The 18,101-nt window shown below is 51.4% G+C and overlaps 1 protein-coding gene across 3 annotated transcripts in view; it reads left to right on the plus strand.

Moving 5' to 3' along the window:
• Tmem40 (transmembrane protein 40) overlaps positions 1–18,101 on the plus strand; it is a 48,328-nt gene that overhangs the window by 13,464 nt on the left and 16,763 nt on the right. The window contains exon 1 of one of the 3 annotated variants that reach the window (XM_047535027.1): positions 2,673–2,876. The exons of 1 other annotated variant lie outside the window; for it this stretch is intronic. In XM_047535027.1, the coding sequence (XP_047390983.1) occupies positions 2,753–2,876 (124 nt within the window). In that variant the 5' untranslated portion in view covers positions 2,673–2,752. Of the gene's footprint in view, positions 1–2,672; positions 2,877–18,101 lie in introns of those variants that run through there. One more of the 3 variants, XM_047535029.1, reaches the window with a different exon arrangement.

The raw sequence follows: 18,101 nt of genomic DNA on the forward strand, positions 1-18,101 counted from the left end.
TTTGACACATACATACATGGAGTGTAGCTTCCCGTTCTTGTGGTTGTACTTGATGTGGAGTTTCACTGGTCGTGTGTTCATATGTGAACTGATTCATTCCACTGTCTCTCCCATGCCCACCCCACCTTCCTTCAGTCCCCTTTTTCTAATCCGATGAACTTCTGTGCCTCCCCCCCCTACTTATTGTGTGTTAGCATCCCCATATCAGAGAGAACATTTGGCCTTTGATTTTTGGGGGTTGACTTATTTCACTTAGCGTGATAGACTCCAGTTCTATCCATTTACCAGCAAATACCATAATTGCATTTGAAGATAGGAATTTTTGTTTGTACTGTGTTGAGCTGAAAACTACTCTCAGGTAAGTCTCTGGACCCTGTTCTTCATAAAAGAACAGTTGGAGGAGAGAGGAGACTTAAAGGATGTCCCTCCTGCAATCCTTCAGTTACTAAGCCCTGTCGATTTGTTTTCTCTCTAAATGAGAGTCATCCAATAGAAATACATTGTGAGCAATATGGAAATTCCATAGCTACTAAAAATTTGCAGTGAAATTCTTAAGAATATATTTCATTTGCCACAGTAACTCAATGTATCCAAAATATTATCCGTCAGATACTAGGGGCACTTTACCACTGAGCTAAATCCCAGCCCTTTTCAAATTTTATTTTGATAGGGTCTTGCTTAGTTGCCCAGCCTGGCCTCAAACTTTGAATCCTCCTGCCTCAGCCTCCTGAGTAGCTGGGAAAACAGGCATGTACCATCCTGCCTAGCTCAAAATATTACCATTTTAACAGGTTGTCAGTACAGAAACGTGATTAGCAAGCATTTTGAATGTCTTTTCAGCCGCATCTTTGAAATCCAGAGTGTGTTGTACACTCAGCACGTCTCACTTCTGCCTCACACACTTGAATGACTGTGCCGCATGTGGCCAGTGGCCACTGTGACCGCACAGCTCTCATGTCCCCATGATCCTGCCTGTAGTCCCCTTGGCCCTGCCCTGGCTGGCACTCACATAGATCCCTGCCCCTCAAAGCCGGTAACAGCCAAGTGTCTGAAATGTAGATCTGGTCTAGACGTGGTCGCATGCCTCCTAGGTACGCACATTGCTCGAAAGATAAAGTCTGGCTTCCTGGTTTGCCCTTCCCTGCTCCTCAGCCTCTAAGACCCCTGTTCAGGGTCTCCCTGTTGTACCTCCAGCACAACAGCGCCCTACCGCCAAGCCTTGTGCAAATGGCCCTTCTCCCTGCAAGGCTCTTACGAGTGACCTTTCAGTTCATATATGCATTCAACAACAACAACAACAAAAAATTATTTTTTGGTGCCAGGGATTGAACCCAGGGGTGCTTTACCACTGAGCCATATCCCCAGCCCTCTTTTTTTGTTTGCTTGTTTGTTTTTTGAGCCTGGGTTTCACTAAGTTGCTGAGGCTGGCCTCCCGAGTCACTGGGATCATAGGTGTGCACCGGACAAAATATATAGCACGGCAGGTGGTGAACAAGGAAGCGGGTGACGGAAGGTGGTGCTTAGACTGGGTGGCCAGCGGAGGCCTCTGGGAGTGGGTGACATGTGAATAGAGACCTAAGACATGAAGGAGGGAGCCAAGACATGAAGGAGGGAGCCAGGCGGCTTTCTAGGGGGAGAGTATTCTAGACAGCTGGAACAGCTGGTGCAAAGACCCTGAGGAGGGGCCTGCCTGGAGGGATTGGGGAACATTCCAGCGGAGCTGGGCAGAGTCAGGGAGGAAGTCACGGACATCAAGGTCAGAGAGAGCCAGAGGTGTGGGCAGATGACCCAGGCAGAGCTGGGTACCGTGGGGTGGTACTGAGCAGGGGAGAGGTGCAAGCTGACTTGGATTTGAACGGGACCCTTTTTCCCTGATGAAAATGGACAGGAGGGGGAGAGAGGAGCAGGACAGAAGTGATAGTATCACCTGCATGGTGACTGGAAGTGGAGCTGGACTGGAGATACAGCAAAGGTGGGGCTGATGGAATTTTCCAGAAGGAACTGATAGGTAGAATATGTGAGAGCAAAGGATCAAGGGGATTCCAAGATCTTTGCCTTGGCCTGAGAGTCTGGATGACCCCTCTTCCAGGAGGCCCTCCTGGGAGCCTGGCCCCCTGGGCCTCGCCTGTCTCCCCTGCAGCCGGGGTGCTCTGGCTTCCTGTCCTGCTGTCAGAGTGGCTGGTGAGTGCGGGAAGGGCAGAGGCCGGCTCAGGGGCGATGAGGTCCGTCGTTCCGCCCCTCTGGGCAGGACCTGGCTTTTCGCTCTTGTGCAAGGCAGAGGGGTTTTCCAGAATTGTCCGGCTTTAGCCCAGTCTCTTCCCTAGGAGAGGGCGCTGGCAGTCCCCACTTACAGGGGTCCTCTGGCCCCACGCCTCCTCCCCTGACCCCTACTCCACTACTGTCTACCAAGAGCAGTGGCACCTGGCGGTGGCTTCCAACCTGCAGAGCGGGTTGGGACACATGACTGGGCCCTGAATCAGCCTCACCAGCTGCACAGAGTGGAAGGGGTACCTGAGACACACCCCCACCTCTTGGCACAGCCTGAGGGTGGCCCAGCTGGCCCAGCCTCCCTGCCTCCTACAGCACAAGGGCACAGCCGTGGCCCGAGGGGTGGCCCAGTGTGCAGCTGCCCCCTTCTCCCCCTCCTGGGTGTTGTGGGAAACAGGCAAGTCAGACAGGAAGACCTGGGGCCGATAGCGCTGGCAGGAAGGAATGCCACTCTGGTGAGCCAGTGGGGCCCAGGGGCAACGTCATGGCCATGGTGGCCCCGCCCTCCTCTCTGTCACGACGCGCCGGCCTCTCCTTCCCCTGCCCAGCCGCATCCACCCAGTCTGCTCACAGCTCGCCCTGCTGCTCAGACAAGCCGAGGGACCCAGGTAATGGGACGCAGGGCTGGGTGGACAGGGGGCAGGGGGGCTGTTGGTTTTTAAGGGCATCAGGGAGCCTGGGGCCTCCCCAGGCGTGGCGTCGTGTGCTTCCCGGGTGGACCCAGTCGGAATCCCAGCTCTGCATCTTCCCCGCTGGCCGAGAACTTCTGCCTCTATCTCGTGGGGAATCAGGAGGGACAAATATTCACCTCCCGGGGTTGTTTTGAGACTTCCACCAGCCTGCTTGTGCCTGCGCCTGGTAGGTGACCATCCCATGATTCTGTCACCAGCTTGGTGCAGGACTTCAGATCACCCCTTGACCTTGCTGCGCCTCCGTTTCCCTGTTTGTGAAGTGAAGGCTCTGACGAGACCTCCCAAGGCCAGGCCCTTCTCACCCTGCCTCACGCTGAACCCAGGAGGGCAGGGTGCTGGCCCCGGGTGCTCAGCCTCTGCTCCCTGGCCAGTGAGTACGGAGGCCACCAGCTCCTCCGGCCTCAGGCTTAAAGGCCCTGGGGACAGTGAGCAGAGAGTTGGGCCCTGGGACGCGGGTGGATGGCTCTGGTGGACACCTGAGGGGACGGACCCCGGATCCCCACTCTGCCCTCCCTGGGCCACCCCTCGCTCCTCGGGGCAGTCATCCCCACGCTGGGCCACCTCTGCTCAGAGCACCTGGCTCGAGGCCTCGAGCAGCCTGTTTTCCTTTAAGGGGCACAAGAAAGGTTACAGTCAGGTGCTCCGTATTTTCTTCTGTCTCATTTATAAACTGCTCCAAAGAGTTAAGCGTCCGCACTAGCGGGTCAGGAGCGTGTGTTGGGCTAGTGGTGCCGAGGGAGCTCGGGCCATTCTGTTCAGGGTCCAAACCAAGCTGACCTGTAAACGAGACTCCCTCCTGGTCCAGAAATTCCTAGAAGTCGCTCTGCTGTAGCCCTGGAAAACACGTGCCCTGAAGTCCTCCCAGGGCCCTGCTCCGGGACTTTTCTCATGCTGGGTACACCCAGGGACCATGCTGGGCAGTGCCCTGCCCGCCTCCGCAGTTGACTTGCACAGTCTCCTGTGTGACGTCTTGGTCATCTTTTTTTTTTTTTCTTCGAATAACAGCTTTACTGAGAGATGATTCACACGCTGTGATGTTTATCCTTGTGTTTTGTTTTGTTTTCTTCTTCTTTTCGGTGCTAGGGATTGAACCCGGGGCCACCTCACCCTTGAGCCACGTCCCCTCCCCTTCTGATTTTTTATTTTCAGACGGGGTCTCGCTGAGTTGCTTAGGGCCTCACTGAGTTGCTGAGGCTGACTTTGAACTTTAGCCTCGTGAGTTGCTGGGGTGACACTCATGTGCCCAGCTTAAATTCACTCTTCAAAAATGTACAATTCAGTGGGTTTTGGTATATTCACTGAGTGGTGTAGCCATTGTCAGTATCTAATTCAGAGCATTTTTATCATCCCCAAGATAAACCCACGTCCGTCAGCAGTCACCTGCCCTTCCCTCTCCCACAGCTCACCTTCTTGTCTCTTCTGGATATTTCATATCAGTGGTCACACAGCCTGTGGTCCTTCTAGACTGGTTTACTTGACTTACTGTCGTCAGAGTTCATTCATATGGTGGCATGGATCTAGTCCTTCCCCTGGATGGCTGCATAACACTGCGTTGCAGTGATTGGCTTATCAATCTACCAGTGAATGGGCATGTTGTCGTTGCCATCTTTTGACTATTTTGAATAATGCTGCTATAAGCTTTCACGTACCAGTCTTCGTGTGGATATGGGTTTTCAGTTCTCTTGGGAATCGACCTGGGGTTGGGATTCCTGGGTCACCCGGTAGATCTGCTTAACATGCTGAGGACCTGCCAGACTCTCTTACAGTCGGTCGCACCAGCGGTGTCCGCGGGCTCCAGCTTCTCCACATTCCTATCAGCACTTGTTACTGTGCCTATCTTACCTCAACCATCCTCGTGGGCGTGAAGTGGCATCTTACTGCGGTTGTGATTTGCATTTCCCTGGTGACTAATGATGGGGAACATCCTTTCAGGTGCTGTTGACCATTTGTAAATACCCTGTAGAGAAATGTCCGTGCAGATCCTTTGTCCATTTCAGACAGGGTTATTCCTCGTTGGACTGCGACTGAGTGGTAGACCAACCCTCTTTCCAGGCCAGGTTGTTGAAGCCGGGGAGTGGAGGATGGGGGTGCCTTGCCTGAGGTCTCAGAGTCAGGGAGGGGTACAGGCAGGAACCGAAGGCAGGTCTGACATGGAGGAGCTGACAGGTGCTTACACTGGATGCGTCTTTGTGGTTTTTGTTGTTGTCCACTGTTTATGGAAGGTGGGGGAGGGGAAGCAAAGAGAAAAGGTAAAAAATATCGAGGCGACAGAGACTGAGATTTCACAGTGAGAGAGGTGTGTGTGGGTACATACGCATGTGCCTGTGTGTGTGTCTGGTTAATGAGTACCTAACTAGGCACTAGATCTACCAAGTGAGATCAGAATCTCAGAAAGGTTTTAAAGAGTTTTTTTTTTTTTTTTCTTCCCATTAATCTTCAAACTTATATTTAGTCCTTTTTATTTTTATTTGGTTATGTTTCCTTCATTTCAAGGATTTCCGTTTGGTTTTTTTTGAGAATCTCTATCTCTTTGTTGAAATGATCTTTTGCTTCCTGCACTTGCTCTTTCAGCTTATTGGTATTATCATTCATTGCCTGCATTTGCTCTCTTATCTCATCCTTTGCTTTGCAAATCATCTTAATCATGTATGATCTGAAGTCCTTTTTTTTCTTTCTTTCTTTTTTTGCGGTACTGGGGATTGAACCCAAGGCTTTGTGCTTACGAGGCAAGCACTCTACCAACTGAGCTATATCCCCAGCCCTGAAGTCCTTTTCTGACATTTCTTCTACCATACTGTCACTGGATTCTATTAATATAGAATCTAGATTTGTTTGGATCATTTTCTTACCTTGTTTTTTCATGTTGTTCATGTATCTTCCCCTCTAGCAGTGCAGATCTTGGATATTGCAGATTTCCCCCTATAGGCTTATAGTGGCCCTATAGGTTTCCAAAACCCTTTCTTTAAGGGGAAATCAATATTAGCAGTGCCCAATTCAGACACTATGCAATCCTAGACCAAATAGCCCCTATGAGGACAATAACAAAATTGTCATAATAAACAGAATGAGTTTAAATATTATCTTCAGTATAACAAATAGGTTTGCAATAAGGTCTGCAGTTTCAAATGGAGGACAAAGAGGATGCAGAGGGATGTAGAATGTGGCTGTTAATGGGATTAGAAAAGAATATACAGAAGTTCTAGATAATAGAAAGGGTGAGAGTGTAATCAAAAGAAATCAGATGTTAGCATGCAAAAAAGGGAGAAAGAGACTCTGAGGGAACAGGTAAACAAATGGAAAAGAGAGCAAGAAAAGTAAAAAAATAAAAAACTTTTTCAATAAGGAGAAAAAAGAAAATCTACAGTATAACAGTCATATAGTAATGAAACCTCCCAGTGTTTAGTAGCCTGATGCATGAGAGGTACCTGACAATGAGCTTCAAGTCTCCAGCAGGCGTCTCAGGATGGGATTTGCCCCACCTAAAGATCGGAGCTACAGCTTCCAGGATTATCCAAGATGGCCGCTCTGGCTTCAAAACGTGTTGACAAATGGGGAGCTGCAGCTCAGGGTGTGGACGTGGTCAACTGGAGGTCCTGGAGGCAGGGTGCGGTTGGTCAGGCAGGGGTCCTGGAGGTCGGGTGTGTTTGGTGTGGTTGCAGGATCCTGGAGGCCGGTTGCAATCAGTTGGTCTGGGGTCCTGGTGATAGGGTGCAGTCAGTCGGTCTGGGGGTCCTGGCAGCAGGGAGCAGTCAGTCGATGTGAGGGCCCCAGAGGCAGGGAGTGATCAGTCGGGCTGAGGGATCCTGGAGACAGGGCTCAGTCAGTCCGGCCAGGGGTCCTACGGGGCCTGGCTGTTGTCTCAAAATGGCGGCAGCCACATGTAATCAAACCTGCAGGTACTGTAACAGTGAACTTCCAGGCAACAGCAGGCAGCTGGTGCTCCACTGGCAGTCAGCGATCAGTTTGCTGACTGTTGTCGGAAGATCGGGAGGTGAACCTCGTGCATTGGGTGATGGATAGGAGTAAGGCAGGCGATGGACAGGTGAGAGGCAGGCAAATGGCTGATGATAGGTGCCCCTGCACCCCCCAGCCGGGCCAAGCGCTCAGCCTAGTCCATTTTATTTTTATTTATTTATGTATCTACCTATGTTTATTTTTTGTACTAGGGATTGAACCCAGGGTGCTTTACCATTGAGTTACATCCTCAGCCCTTTTTTATGTTTGATTTAGAGACAGGGTCTCATTGAGTTACTTAGGGCCTCACTAAGTTGCTGAGGCTGACCTTGAACTCACAATCCTCCTATCTTAGCCTCTCAAGTTGCTGGGATTATAGGCATGCACCTCTGCCCCTGGCTGGAACAAATTCTAAGTAGACCTAAAAAGCAGGGCCAGACACTATAGCGCGTGCCTATAATCCCAGCAACTCAGGTGTCTGAGGCAGGAGGATCACAAGTTTGAGGCCAGCCTCAGCAATTGAGTGAGACCCTGTCTCCAAATAAAGAAGAGCTAGAGATGTAGCTCAGTGATAGAATTTTCCTTGGTTAAATCCCTGGTACCACCTAAACAAAAAACAAACAAAACACCGGGCAGACACAGCTTTCCCTAGTGTCTAGTGAGGTCTGAAGATGTAGCGCGATGCTCGCCCAACTTCGTGATCAGGCTCTTCTCGAGGAATAACCTGCCTGGAGTTGGCGTGCTCAGCAGGAGAGTGGGGCTTGCCTAGTGCGTACGAGGGCTCTGGGCACCCCCAACCTCTACATTAAGTATAGATTTATGACTTCCCCCCTATGATGCTACCAAAGTAATATGCATTTAGTAGACCCCACTCTTTGAATTTGGATCTTTTCCCAAGCTAGCAATATGTAGTTCAGTCCTCTCTGGAAGCTCTGGGTAGGGCAGCCAACCATAGCTCCCGCCCAGCCCTGTGATCACCAGGGAAACAGCCGACGCTCTGCAGGGTGCTGTGTTGCTAAGCTGTGACGACTGGGAGGTGGGGGCATCCAACGCACCTGCAGCCTACGACGCCTTCGACTTACGATGAACTTATCAGGATTTAACCCTATCGTAAATTGAGGATCATCTGTGTTTACATGTCTACTGGCCCTTAGCTCCTGTCTCCAGACCCAGCACACACAGGGAGTGAAGTTCGTCACCAGTGCTGGTGGAGGGAGACCACCGTTCATCTGCTTGTCATTCCAGTGAGCTGTTGTTTGATGTCTGCAATGTCATTTGACCATTGTTTTCAACATGGTAATGGAACTGACAAAGGACTTGAACTAGGAGCAGGGGCTGGTCTGCCCTGCACTTTTCCTGTTACGTGCTTGTTCTTCAATGATTAGAGTTATCTCTATCCGCCATTTCTTTGCAGGGACCCTTTGGAACCACTTGTCCCCACTAAGGGGACTGATTCAGTTAAAGCATTACCATTGGAGCTTCAAGGCCACCCAACCAAGCTCCTGTACATGCAGTATATGGTGCTAGTCTGAATGCAGAGAAAAGGGAGATGTGGCCACCGTACACTTGTCTGCATCGCGTGGCTCTGGGGACCCCATTTAGCAGATACGATGTGCAGTGTGTGGCAGGGGCAGAGGGTACATTTCAGGTTGAACTATATGTTATGAACTGTTTAAAATTAAGCAGAAATAGATGAACTAATCTTTTCCTCCTGTACTTTGGAGAGCATTGCTTGAGATTAATGAATTATGAACCAAGGGACAGGTATACCAACCCCTGCCACTCTTGAGTTTGCCACCCCATGTGATAAGGTGGTTAGGACCAACCACCCCAAAGCAGTTGGTTTTAGAAAAAATTTTAATAGATTTTGAGCTGGCAGCTGTCCTGGTGACACCCGAAGGTCCTGACCCTTCCCTTTGGGCTCACGGCCCTACCTGGTCCTTCTGTCCTAGAGTGGCCCTGCAGAGACTTGACCTGTCTGTGTCGTACTCATTCCTAGGCTGAGACCCTGCTCCTCCAGCTCTTAGATGTGGTCTCTGTACCTCCCACCACCTCTGGATTCTGTTGGTCTGTCCAGATCCTATTCTGTGCAAGACTCAGGAATGAACCCAAGTTGGAGAATGAAACATGGTGGGATGTGGGTCGCCTTCCTCACCCCCAGACTCTATGCTTTTGTTAATATGACCTCAGGCCATGTTAGTTCTGCCCAGTAGCTATATTGCCTTATTGGCCCATCTTGCCACTCAGGGGGGATGTGTGCCTACTATGTGCTAGACCAGATGCTGTGTGTTTACTTACCTTTCAGGTTATTTTTTTTTTTAATCTTTAGATCTTTTGATATGAACAGTACCCAAGCTGGTCCTGCTCGTCCTCTTTCTGCACAGCTCTCATTTCAGAACTTGGGTATCCCTCTCGATTTTGCCCCTTTTTGTTTTGGTCTAGGCGCCGTCCTGGGTTCCTCAGGGGCAGCCCCTGGCTGCATCCTTGGCTGTGCTGTGGCCATGGGGTCCGTCTGGTTTGGGTCAGCTGGCTGGGCAGTGTGTAGTGACCCATCATTAAGTGGCCTGGACTGACGTGGGAGGAGACAGTGGAGGAGGTGAAGCATGGTGTTTTCCTTCTCCCTCTCAGCAGTTCTGTGCTAGTCAGCTTCTGTCACTGTAATGAAATAACCGAGGTAATTCACTTGTAAAGAAAAAAGGATTATTTTGGCTCATTTTTGGAGGTTCCAGTGCATGATTGGTTGGTCCCGTAGCTTGGCCTGTAGTGAGGTAGCACATCGTGGTTTGAGTGTCTGGTGGAACAAAACTGTTTTCTTCGTGGGGAGAAAGAGGAAGAGTCTGGGGTCCCAAAGCCCACTTCAAGGGCACATCCCCAGTCACCTGAAGACCTTCCATTGTGCACCATCTTTTAAAGGCTGTACCACCTCCTAGTAGTGCTGGGGACCAAGTCTCTAACACCTGAGCCTTTGGGGAATCCTCAAATCCCAAGCCAAAGCAGGTTCCTCTCACACTTGGACTTGGTGTTCTAAGATCTGAAATTCATGTCCAGACCCCTCCCTGTGTGGCCTTGGCCAAGTCCCTTTCCCTATCTGGGCCTCGGTTTGAATGTCCTGGCTGTGACACTGTGGACTTCTAACTTGGGGGAGGGAGAGAGCGCCTTCCTGAGGAGCAGGGGATGATGTGGGCTGGGGCAGGAAGCGGGAGGCAGGGGAGGTGGCGGGAGGGGACGATGGCGTGGACCGCCTTAGGGAGGAAGGAGAAGACGCTGCCTGTTTCTTTAAGCTCTGACGTTCAGCCTGCTGTGGTTTCTTCCTGTAAAGCATTTTCTCCGAGCCAGGGGCTAGAGTACAAGAGACAAGAGCTCCATGGGCCCGCTCCCAGGGCGCTCGGTCTGTCTTCCTCCTTTCAGTCCTGGGGCGTGGGCCGGACAGCTGCGTTCCCAGCCCTTCTTCAATCTGATCTTGAAGTGGGCCTTGTTCAGCTGCCCAGACTGCCCTCCTGCCCGAGGCTCCTCGTAGCTGGGATACAGGCTGCCCACCGTGCCTACCTCCGATCCCTGTTAACTCATCCCTCACAGCAGCCCTGCACAGGGTGGCCCTGGCCACCCATGGTACAGAAGGGGAAACAGAGGCTTAGGCAAGTAAAGTGATTTTGCCCCAGATCACTGAGCTGAGAGGTGAAGTGTGAAGTGGGCTGTGCGCCCCCGTTGCCCAAGTGGCTCAAGCCACCCGGTGAAGCAAGACGCTCTCGGCCTTGCTTCCTGGCTCAGGGTGTGGTCGTCACAGGCCCACTAGAGGTCCCGATCCTGTTCTGGGCATGAGGAAAGGTAGGTCGAGGAGGGAAGTGGCGTGCCAGGGCCCAGGGTGGGTGGGTGGCAGCGCCAGGCCCAGGCCCTCGGGGTTTACCCAGCAGCCTCTGCTCTGAGAACTGAGGGCACCTGAGAGGGCACACTACCCACCCCTCAGGGTCCAGAGCTGCTGAGAAGACAGTTGTTGTTGAGCTTGCTGGTCCCCAGAGGCCGTGTGTGGTCCCGTCTCCTCCTCGACAGACAGAGGGAGAGAAGATGCACTGGGGACGCAGGCCTGTCCTAAGTGGGAGGAAGCTGACCGCAGGACATCGGGACGTCCAGACAGCACTTCCCAAAGCAGTGCTCAGAGACGCTGGACGGCGCCCCTGCATGAAGTGACGTGAAAGAGCCCTCTCTCTGCAGGCCTCCGGGAGCCTTAGATAAGCCAGTGCACGCCACCGAGCTCCCAGGGGGACCGAGGAGGGCGGCAGCGCCGGGCCCAGCGCTCCCCTTCTGGAGCGTTTTAAGGGCCTGCTATTCCCCACAGGATAGGTCCGTGCTACCCTAGGCCCTCTTACAGGTCCTGTTAAGTTTATCTCCTCAAGTTCTTTGGTGACTAAATTGATTAACCTGAGGAATTTAATTGCAGGGGACCATGAGTCTCCTAGAGAGTCACAGAGGAGGAACCTTGCAGAGGTAGTCCAGTTTTCTCTGCAGATGGGGAAACCGAGGCCCAGCGTAACCCAGCAGTGTTTGGAGAGAGGAGGCCGGGACCAGCGACCCACTTGGGAGACTACCATGAACTCGGGAGAAAGGCTCTGGGGATCTGAGTGGACCCCACTCTACCTAGCATGTGGTACCCTTGGTCACCACACAGATTTCCTTGCGCTACGCCCTCGACCTAACCTCACACCTAATACCAGATCCACAAATAAAAGCCCCCAAGGAGGGAGAGTCCCAGGAACGTGCACTGGCAACGTGCTCCCAGGGTAATGTGATCATTAGCCAAATTAGGAGACGTTGTGCCTGCAAAGAGGGAGGGGGCTGGATTTATTAAGTGCCAGTATTGCAGACTCGTTAGGGGCACGGTACCATTTGACCCCCACGGCCCTCGGGGCAGGTATTGCCATCCCACTCTCCAGCTGGATACCAGGCTGAGCAGAGCGGGGCAGCTCGGGGGCCTGGGGAAGAGCAGAGCAGACAGCCCACCCCTCCCAGGCTCTCTCCTGAAGGAGCAGAGAAACCAGGTATTCTGGGGGGAAACGGGGCGGGCGTGGCCGACTGGGAGATGCCTGACCCTGAGTTGCCTCAGGACCGCCTTGTCCATTTGTGCTGCTATCATGGCACACCAGAGACGGGGGTTTTCAGAAAGGACATTTATTTCTCATGCTTCTGGAGACTGGCAAGGCCAAGGTTGGCAAGCCAGCTTCTGTCCAGGGCCCTCGTACTTCGTCCCCTGCTCAGAGCTGGGAGGGTGAGGACCACAGCGCAAGGCCAGGCCGAGCTCGCTTCCTCACCAGGCCGCTCCTGCAGCCACTGGCCCGCTCCCACGAAGATGATGTGGATTCGCTCACCAGGGCAGAGCCTGCAGGGCCCAGCCGCCTCCTGCTAGGCCGCCTCCCAGCACAGTGGCAGGGGGATTGAGTGTCCAGCACATGAACTCGGGCAGACACCCCAACCATCGTGCGCCGCGGTTTCCACCTCGAGTGAGTTCCATTCGTCTCCAGACCTGCTTCCCGTCTGTGAAGCAGGGCAGTGATCCCCACTCGCCTCCCTCTGGTTGCTGGGAGGACCGTGAGATGGAGGGAGAGAGGGAGACAGAGGACTAGTGGGCCCTAATGACCTAGGGCTCAGGGAATCTGGGCTGACCAGAGGGGAAATCCAGTCCAGCAAAATGTGTGGGTGTAGAGGCCTTGGCACCACTGCCAACTCAGCAGGACTGGTGTTTTTGGAGAAAAATGGCAGAGTCAGGCATGCCATTTCCTTGAAGGACCAGCCTAAGATGCAGGAGCCTCAGGGTGGCCAGCCAGGGCGTGGCTGGGGAACGCGGCCTCCCTGCTGGGGTCAGAGTCAGTTCAGTCTCTAGGCTGGGAGGCCTTGGATAGGGCACTTGGTCTGCTTGAGCCTCAGTTTTCTCCTGCGTAGATGAGGACCTGTGTAGACTGAGAGCTTAGGAAGGGGCTGGGGCGCGGCTCAGCAGGAGAGCGCTGGCTGGCATGCATGAAGCCCTGGGTTCCATGCCCAGCGCTGCAGAAGAAAACGATTGTTTCCAGAATCCTAGGCCAGAGGCCTGACTCGAGGGGTCCCGCAAGCCCGCTCTAGCCACCTGCCCCTGAAACCAAGTTTAAAGAGTAACAGTGAAAAACAGAAGAGCTTCAATGAATAAGGCCATATCGGGAAGGCAAAATGAGGTCCAACATCTCAGCCCCGTCTTTGGAGCTGACAGCAGCTTTAGGTATAAATAGAGGGAGAATCTGGGCAGGGGGCAAGAGGTGTATGTAGAATGGCCTGGTTGATCATTCTCTCCCCTGGGGTCTGTGAGGTGCTCCAGGGAAGTTCCTTATTTCTGGAGGGGACAGTTTCGTAGCTCAGGATGTTTATCTGTCAGACCTGTGATCTGGAAGGGGGTGATGGTCCAGGGATCTGAAACAAGATGCTGCAAATCTCACGTGCGTCTTCAAGGCGGGGATTGAGATCAGTCCCATTTTCAGAAGAACCCTAAATGATGAGCTTGGCCATGTGCAGAGCCTCCCAGGGACGTGGCCCAGAGTTCCAGGTAACCAAGGACACAGATCCAAGACGAAGGAAGAGACGCGGAGAGCTGCGGCTCCTAGTCACCCACAGGGCATCCGCCAGCCCAGGTAAAGGGACTGCTTTCAGCAAGGCGGCTTTAGTGTTCCTTACAAGGTCGCAGGCAGCTCGCCACGTTCTCCCTCCCCTTTTTGCTTTCTTTGCTTCTCTTTGTCTCAGCTCCCCACGGCCCATCTTAGCTCAAAAGAAGTCCCTTGTTTTGTTCTGTTTGCGGTGCTGGGATGGAACCCAGGGCATGAACGTGCTGGGCACGTGCTCTCCGCCTGAGCTGCACACCCCAACTGAAAGTCACGTTTTCAAAACTTGAGATTTTAGAAGTTCTTCTGCAATCTCTCTCACACTGTCTTCTGTCCTTATCACGAACTCTCTGTCCCTGTGTGTTAAGCTGGCTGTCAAATTTAAAAAGCTGTAAGTATCTTTTCTCTAGCAAAAACATGGATGGGGACAGGATGGGACAAGGACATTAAGAGAGAAGGGGCTCCCTCAGGTCCTGCCTCTGTGATGGTTCTGCCACCCTCTTCCCCATGGGCCAGAGGGTGGAAAATCTGCCCTAGAAGGCCAGGGGCAGCGGCGCACACCTGCAGTCACAGCTGCTTGGGAGGCTAAGGCAGGAGGACCACTGGAGGCCTGGAGTTCGAGGCTAGCCTGGGCTGCCTCAGTTTTTTTAAGTCTGTATTAAAAAACAAACCAAAAACTGCCCAAGTAAGCTCCCTAGACGAGGAGGACACTTAATCCAGCGCCACCAGGAACTAAGGATAAGCCAAGTCAGCATCATTTGCATAGCACCATGGTGACTTTTTGTGGCCTCTTTCCTGATGCTGATGAGTAGGGCCTGGGAAGAAGTGTCAGCTTCCGGACTGAGCAGCTACCCTTGCTCAACCACTTCCTAGCTGTGTGCTCCCGGAGCTTTCTGTTTTGGGGGCTATTGTTTTGGTTCTGGGGATTGAATCCAGGGGATATAGCCACTGAGCTAGATCCCAGCTCTTTCTGTCTTTTGTTTTAAGACTGGGTCTCCCTCAGTTGCCCAGACTGGCCTCTGCCTTGCCATCTTCCTACCTCAGCCTCCTGGAATTACAGGTGTGCACCACCACATCCAGCCATGCCTCAGTAGTCCTACCTATAAAATGGGCACAACCGTGATGAGCCCCCGTAGGGCTGTGGTGAGGAGCATGTAACTATTAGAGCATGGCCTGGCGCTCCTGTTTATCATCGCTGTCATCATCACCTGGTCATCATTTTTGCCTTGCGCCCAGCCCTGTATAGGATAGAGGTGACACAGAGTTGAGTCAGCCTCAGTCCTCATCCTAACTTGGTTCACAATCCAGTGGAGGACACAAACCCGAGGTGTGTCAGACTGCTGAGCCCTGGGCCGTGTCGAGGAACAGTTCCTCCCTGGAGTTGTGCAACAAGGTGCCCTACCTTGAAGAAGAGTCTAGAACAAGCCAGAGGTGACTAAGGTTTGGCACAGCAATGTGCTAGGGAATAGTGTGGGACTGCCCTCTGGCCTCCCCGAGTCCCGTTCCTCACCAGAGCCGCCTCCTGCCAGTTGTTTGCTGGGAGGCCGTGCCCTCTGCCTCTGTGCCTTGGCACGTACTATTCCCTGTGGCCTGTCCAGGCTCACCCCCAGCAGCCCCTCTTTCAGGAACTTTCCTTGTCTAGCCCTGGTCTGATATGGCCCCTGGCTTCTACATCCTCCTACTATATCTTTTTTTTTTTTTTAAGTTGGTAGATTTGGGGCGGGGATTGAGGTTGAGTGGATGTTTAACTTTATTTTTTTATTCATTATACACAAATGGAGTACAACTTTTTACTTTTCTGGTTGTACACAATGTAGAGTCACACCATTCATGTAATCGTACATGTACGTAGTGTAATGATGTCTAGTCATTCCACTATCTTTCCTTCCCCTCGCCCCCTCTCCTTTCCTTTCCCTCTACACAATCCAGCGTTCTTCCATTTTTCCCTTAACACGCCCCCTGTTATGTATCATCATCCACTTATTGGAGAAGACATTGGCCTTTGGTTTTTTGGGATTGGCTCATTTCACTTAGTGTGATATTCTCCAACTCCATCCATTTACCTGCAAGTGTCAAAATTTTATTCTTCTTTATGGCTGAGTAATATTCCATTTTGTATATATAACACAGTTTCTTTACCCATTCATCTCTTAGAGGGCATCGAGGTTGGTTGTGAATTGAGCTGCTTATGAACATTGATGTGACTGCGTCACTGTAGTATGCTCATTTTAAGTCCTTTGGGAATAGGCCAAGGAGTGGGATAGCTGGGTCAAATGGTGGGTCCACTCCAAGTTTTCTGAGGAATCTCCATACTGCTTTCCAGAGTGGCTGCACCAATTTGCAACCCCACCAGCAATGTGTGAGTGTACCCCCCACATCCTACACCTATTGTTGCTTGTATTCTTGATAATAGACATTCTAATTGGCGTGAGATGAAATCTTAGAACTCAAAAAACCTTACACCAAAAAAAAAAACCCAATCAATAAATGGGCTAAGGAACTGAGCAGACACTTCACAGAAGAAGATGTACAATGATCAAAAGATGTATGAAAAAAATGTTCAAAATCTCTAGTAATTAGAGAAATGTAAATCGAAACTTCCTCCTACTATATCTTAAAATTCTTTGGGGACGAGTTTTCAACTTATTCAACACAGTGGCACAACCAGCAGGTGCTCAGTGGATGGACAAATGTGGGAGAGGAGAGGTGTATTAGTCAACTGGTATTTAGCTACAAATGCTGAAAATCCTGAGTATAATGATTTAAATAAAAAGGAAGTTAATTTTTCTCAAATTACAAGAAAACAGGCACTTTCTGATAATGACTTAACAACTCAACAATGTGACTCCATTTGCTCTGGCTTCTCCTCACAGTCACAAGATGTCCCCTGTGGCTCCTGCCACCACATTCATGTTTACGGAATGAAGAAGAGGGGAGAAATGGCACCCCTGCCAATCTTGCCAGGGAAAGCGAAAGTCCTCTCAGAAGGCCACTTCTCACTGGACAAAACCAGGTCTCCTGGCTACCTCCAGCTTCCATGGAGGTTGGAAAAACAAGTATCTCACCTGAAACCCAAAGAAAAACTTTTTAGTTTTGTTAGCGAGAAGGAAGGCCAGGTGTGGAGTGCAGGGAGGGCTCAGGGAGTGGGGACTGGGAACAGTGGGTGCTGGTTAGGCAGCTAGCCGTGAACCTCATGAGGTGGTTTTCTTTTCTTCTCCCCCTCCCCCCTCCCCTCCCCCTCCCTCTCCCCTCCCCCTCCTCCCCCCTCCCCCTCCTCCCCTTCCTCCCCCTCCTCCTTCTCATCCTGCTTCTTCTTTTTTTTTTTTTTCCTCTAGCAGGGATTGAACCCAGGGGCATTTAATCACTAAGCCACATCCCCAGCCCTTTTTATTCTTTATTTTGAGGCAGAGCCTTGCTAAGTTGCTTAGCACCTTGCTGAGTCACTGAGGCTGGATTTGAACTTGGGAGGCTTCCGTCTCAGGCCTGAAAATACTGCGTCTTACCAGTGGAGAACACTGGGACGGAAAGGAGATGGGACCAGAAAGAGAGCTCATTGCGTGGCAAACTTTGGTGTGTTTATCAGCCAGCAGCTCTCTTCCTCCTGCCGGCTGTCTCACAGAACTCACTAGAGATTATATCTCAGTCATTGAAATAATTGTTCACCTGCTGCGTGCAAAGAATTCTTTTCAAGATACAAACGTGTCCTGGACTTGAAGTTATCAGTCATTCATAACTTGGTATCAATTAGAATTTTTTTGCATGTGCGTGTTTGTTTTCTGATACTAGCAATTGAACCCAGGGGTACTTTACCACTGAGCTACATCCCCAGCCCCCACCCCTTTTTAAAATCTAAAAAAGTTTCTGAGATTTTGCTAAATTGCCCAGGTTGATCTTGAATTTAGGATCTTCCTGTCTCAGTCTCCTGAGTTGCTGGGATTATAGGTTTGCACCAGATAGCAATTAGTTTTCATGTCTAGTGAACTTCTTAATACTTAGTTGAACTCTTCCTGAGAAATGGGAATTTTTATTCTAGAAAAGAGTAGTGAAGCCTGAGACCTAGGAGACAAGGGATGAGCAGGGCTAGGACTGAACACTGAGGTCTAAGGGTAACAAGAGTTTTGTTGGAGTTGGGTCATATTAGCTTTCTGTCAGTATAACAAAATGCCTGAGGTAATCAACTTAAAAAGACAAAAAGACTTATTTTGGTTCCCACTTTTGCACATTCCCACTTTTGAGCATAACCAGTTGGCCCTGTTGCTTTGGGCCTGTGGCGAGGCAGCACATCATGGTGGGAGTACATGATGGAACAAAACTGCTCACCTCCTGGCCAGGGAGCAAAAGAGAGGAACAGGAAGAGCCCAGGGTCCCACAGTCCTCATAGAAAAGGGCATGTCTCTAAAGACCTCCCACTAGGCCCCACCTCTTAAAGGTTCCACCGCCTCCCTAAAGTGCCACCCTGGGCACCAAGCCTTTAATCATGGGCCTTTGGGGGGGTGTCCAAGATCTAAACCCTTGAGTTGAGCATGGTGGTGCACACCTGCAATTCCAGTGACTTGGTTGGCTGAGGCAGGAG

This window comes from Sciurus carolinensis, chromosome 19, assembly GCF_902686445.1.
Source record: "Sciurus carolinensis chromosome 19, mSciCar1.2, whole genome shotgun sequence".
In the NCBI taxonomy this organism is placed as follows: Eukaryota; Metazoa; Chordata; class Mammalia; order Rodentia; family Sciuridae; genus Sciurus; species Sciurus carolinensis.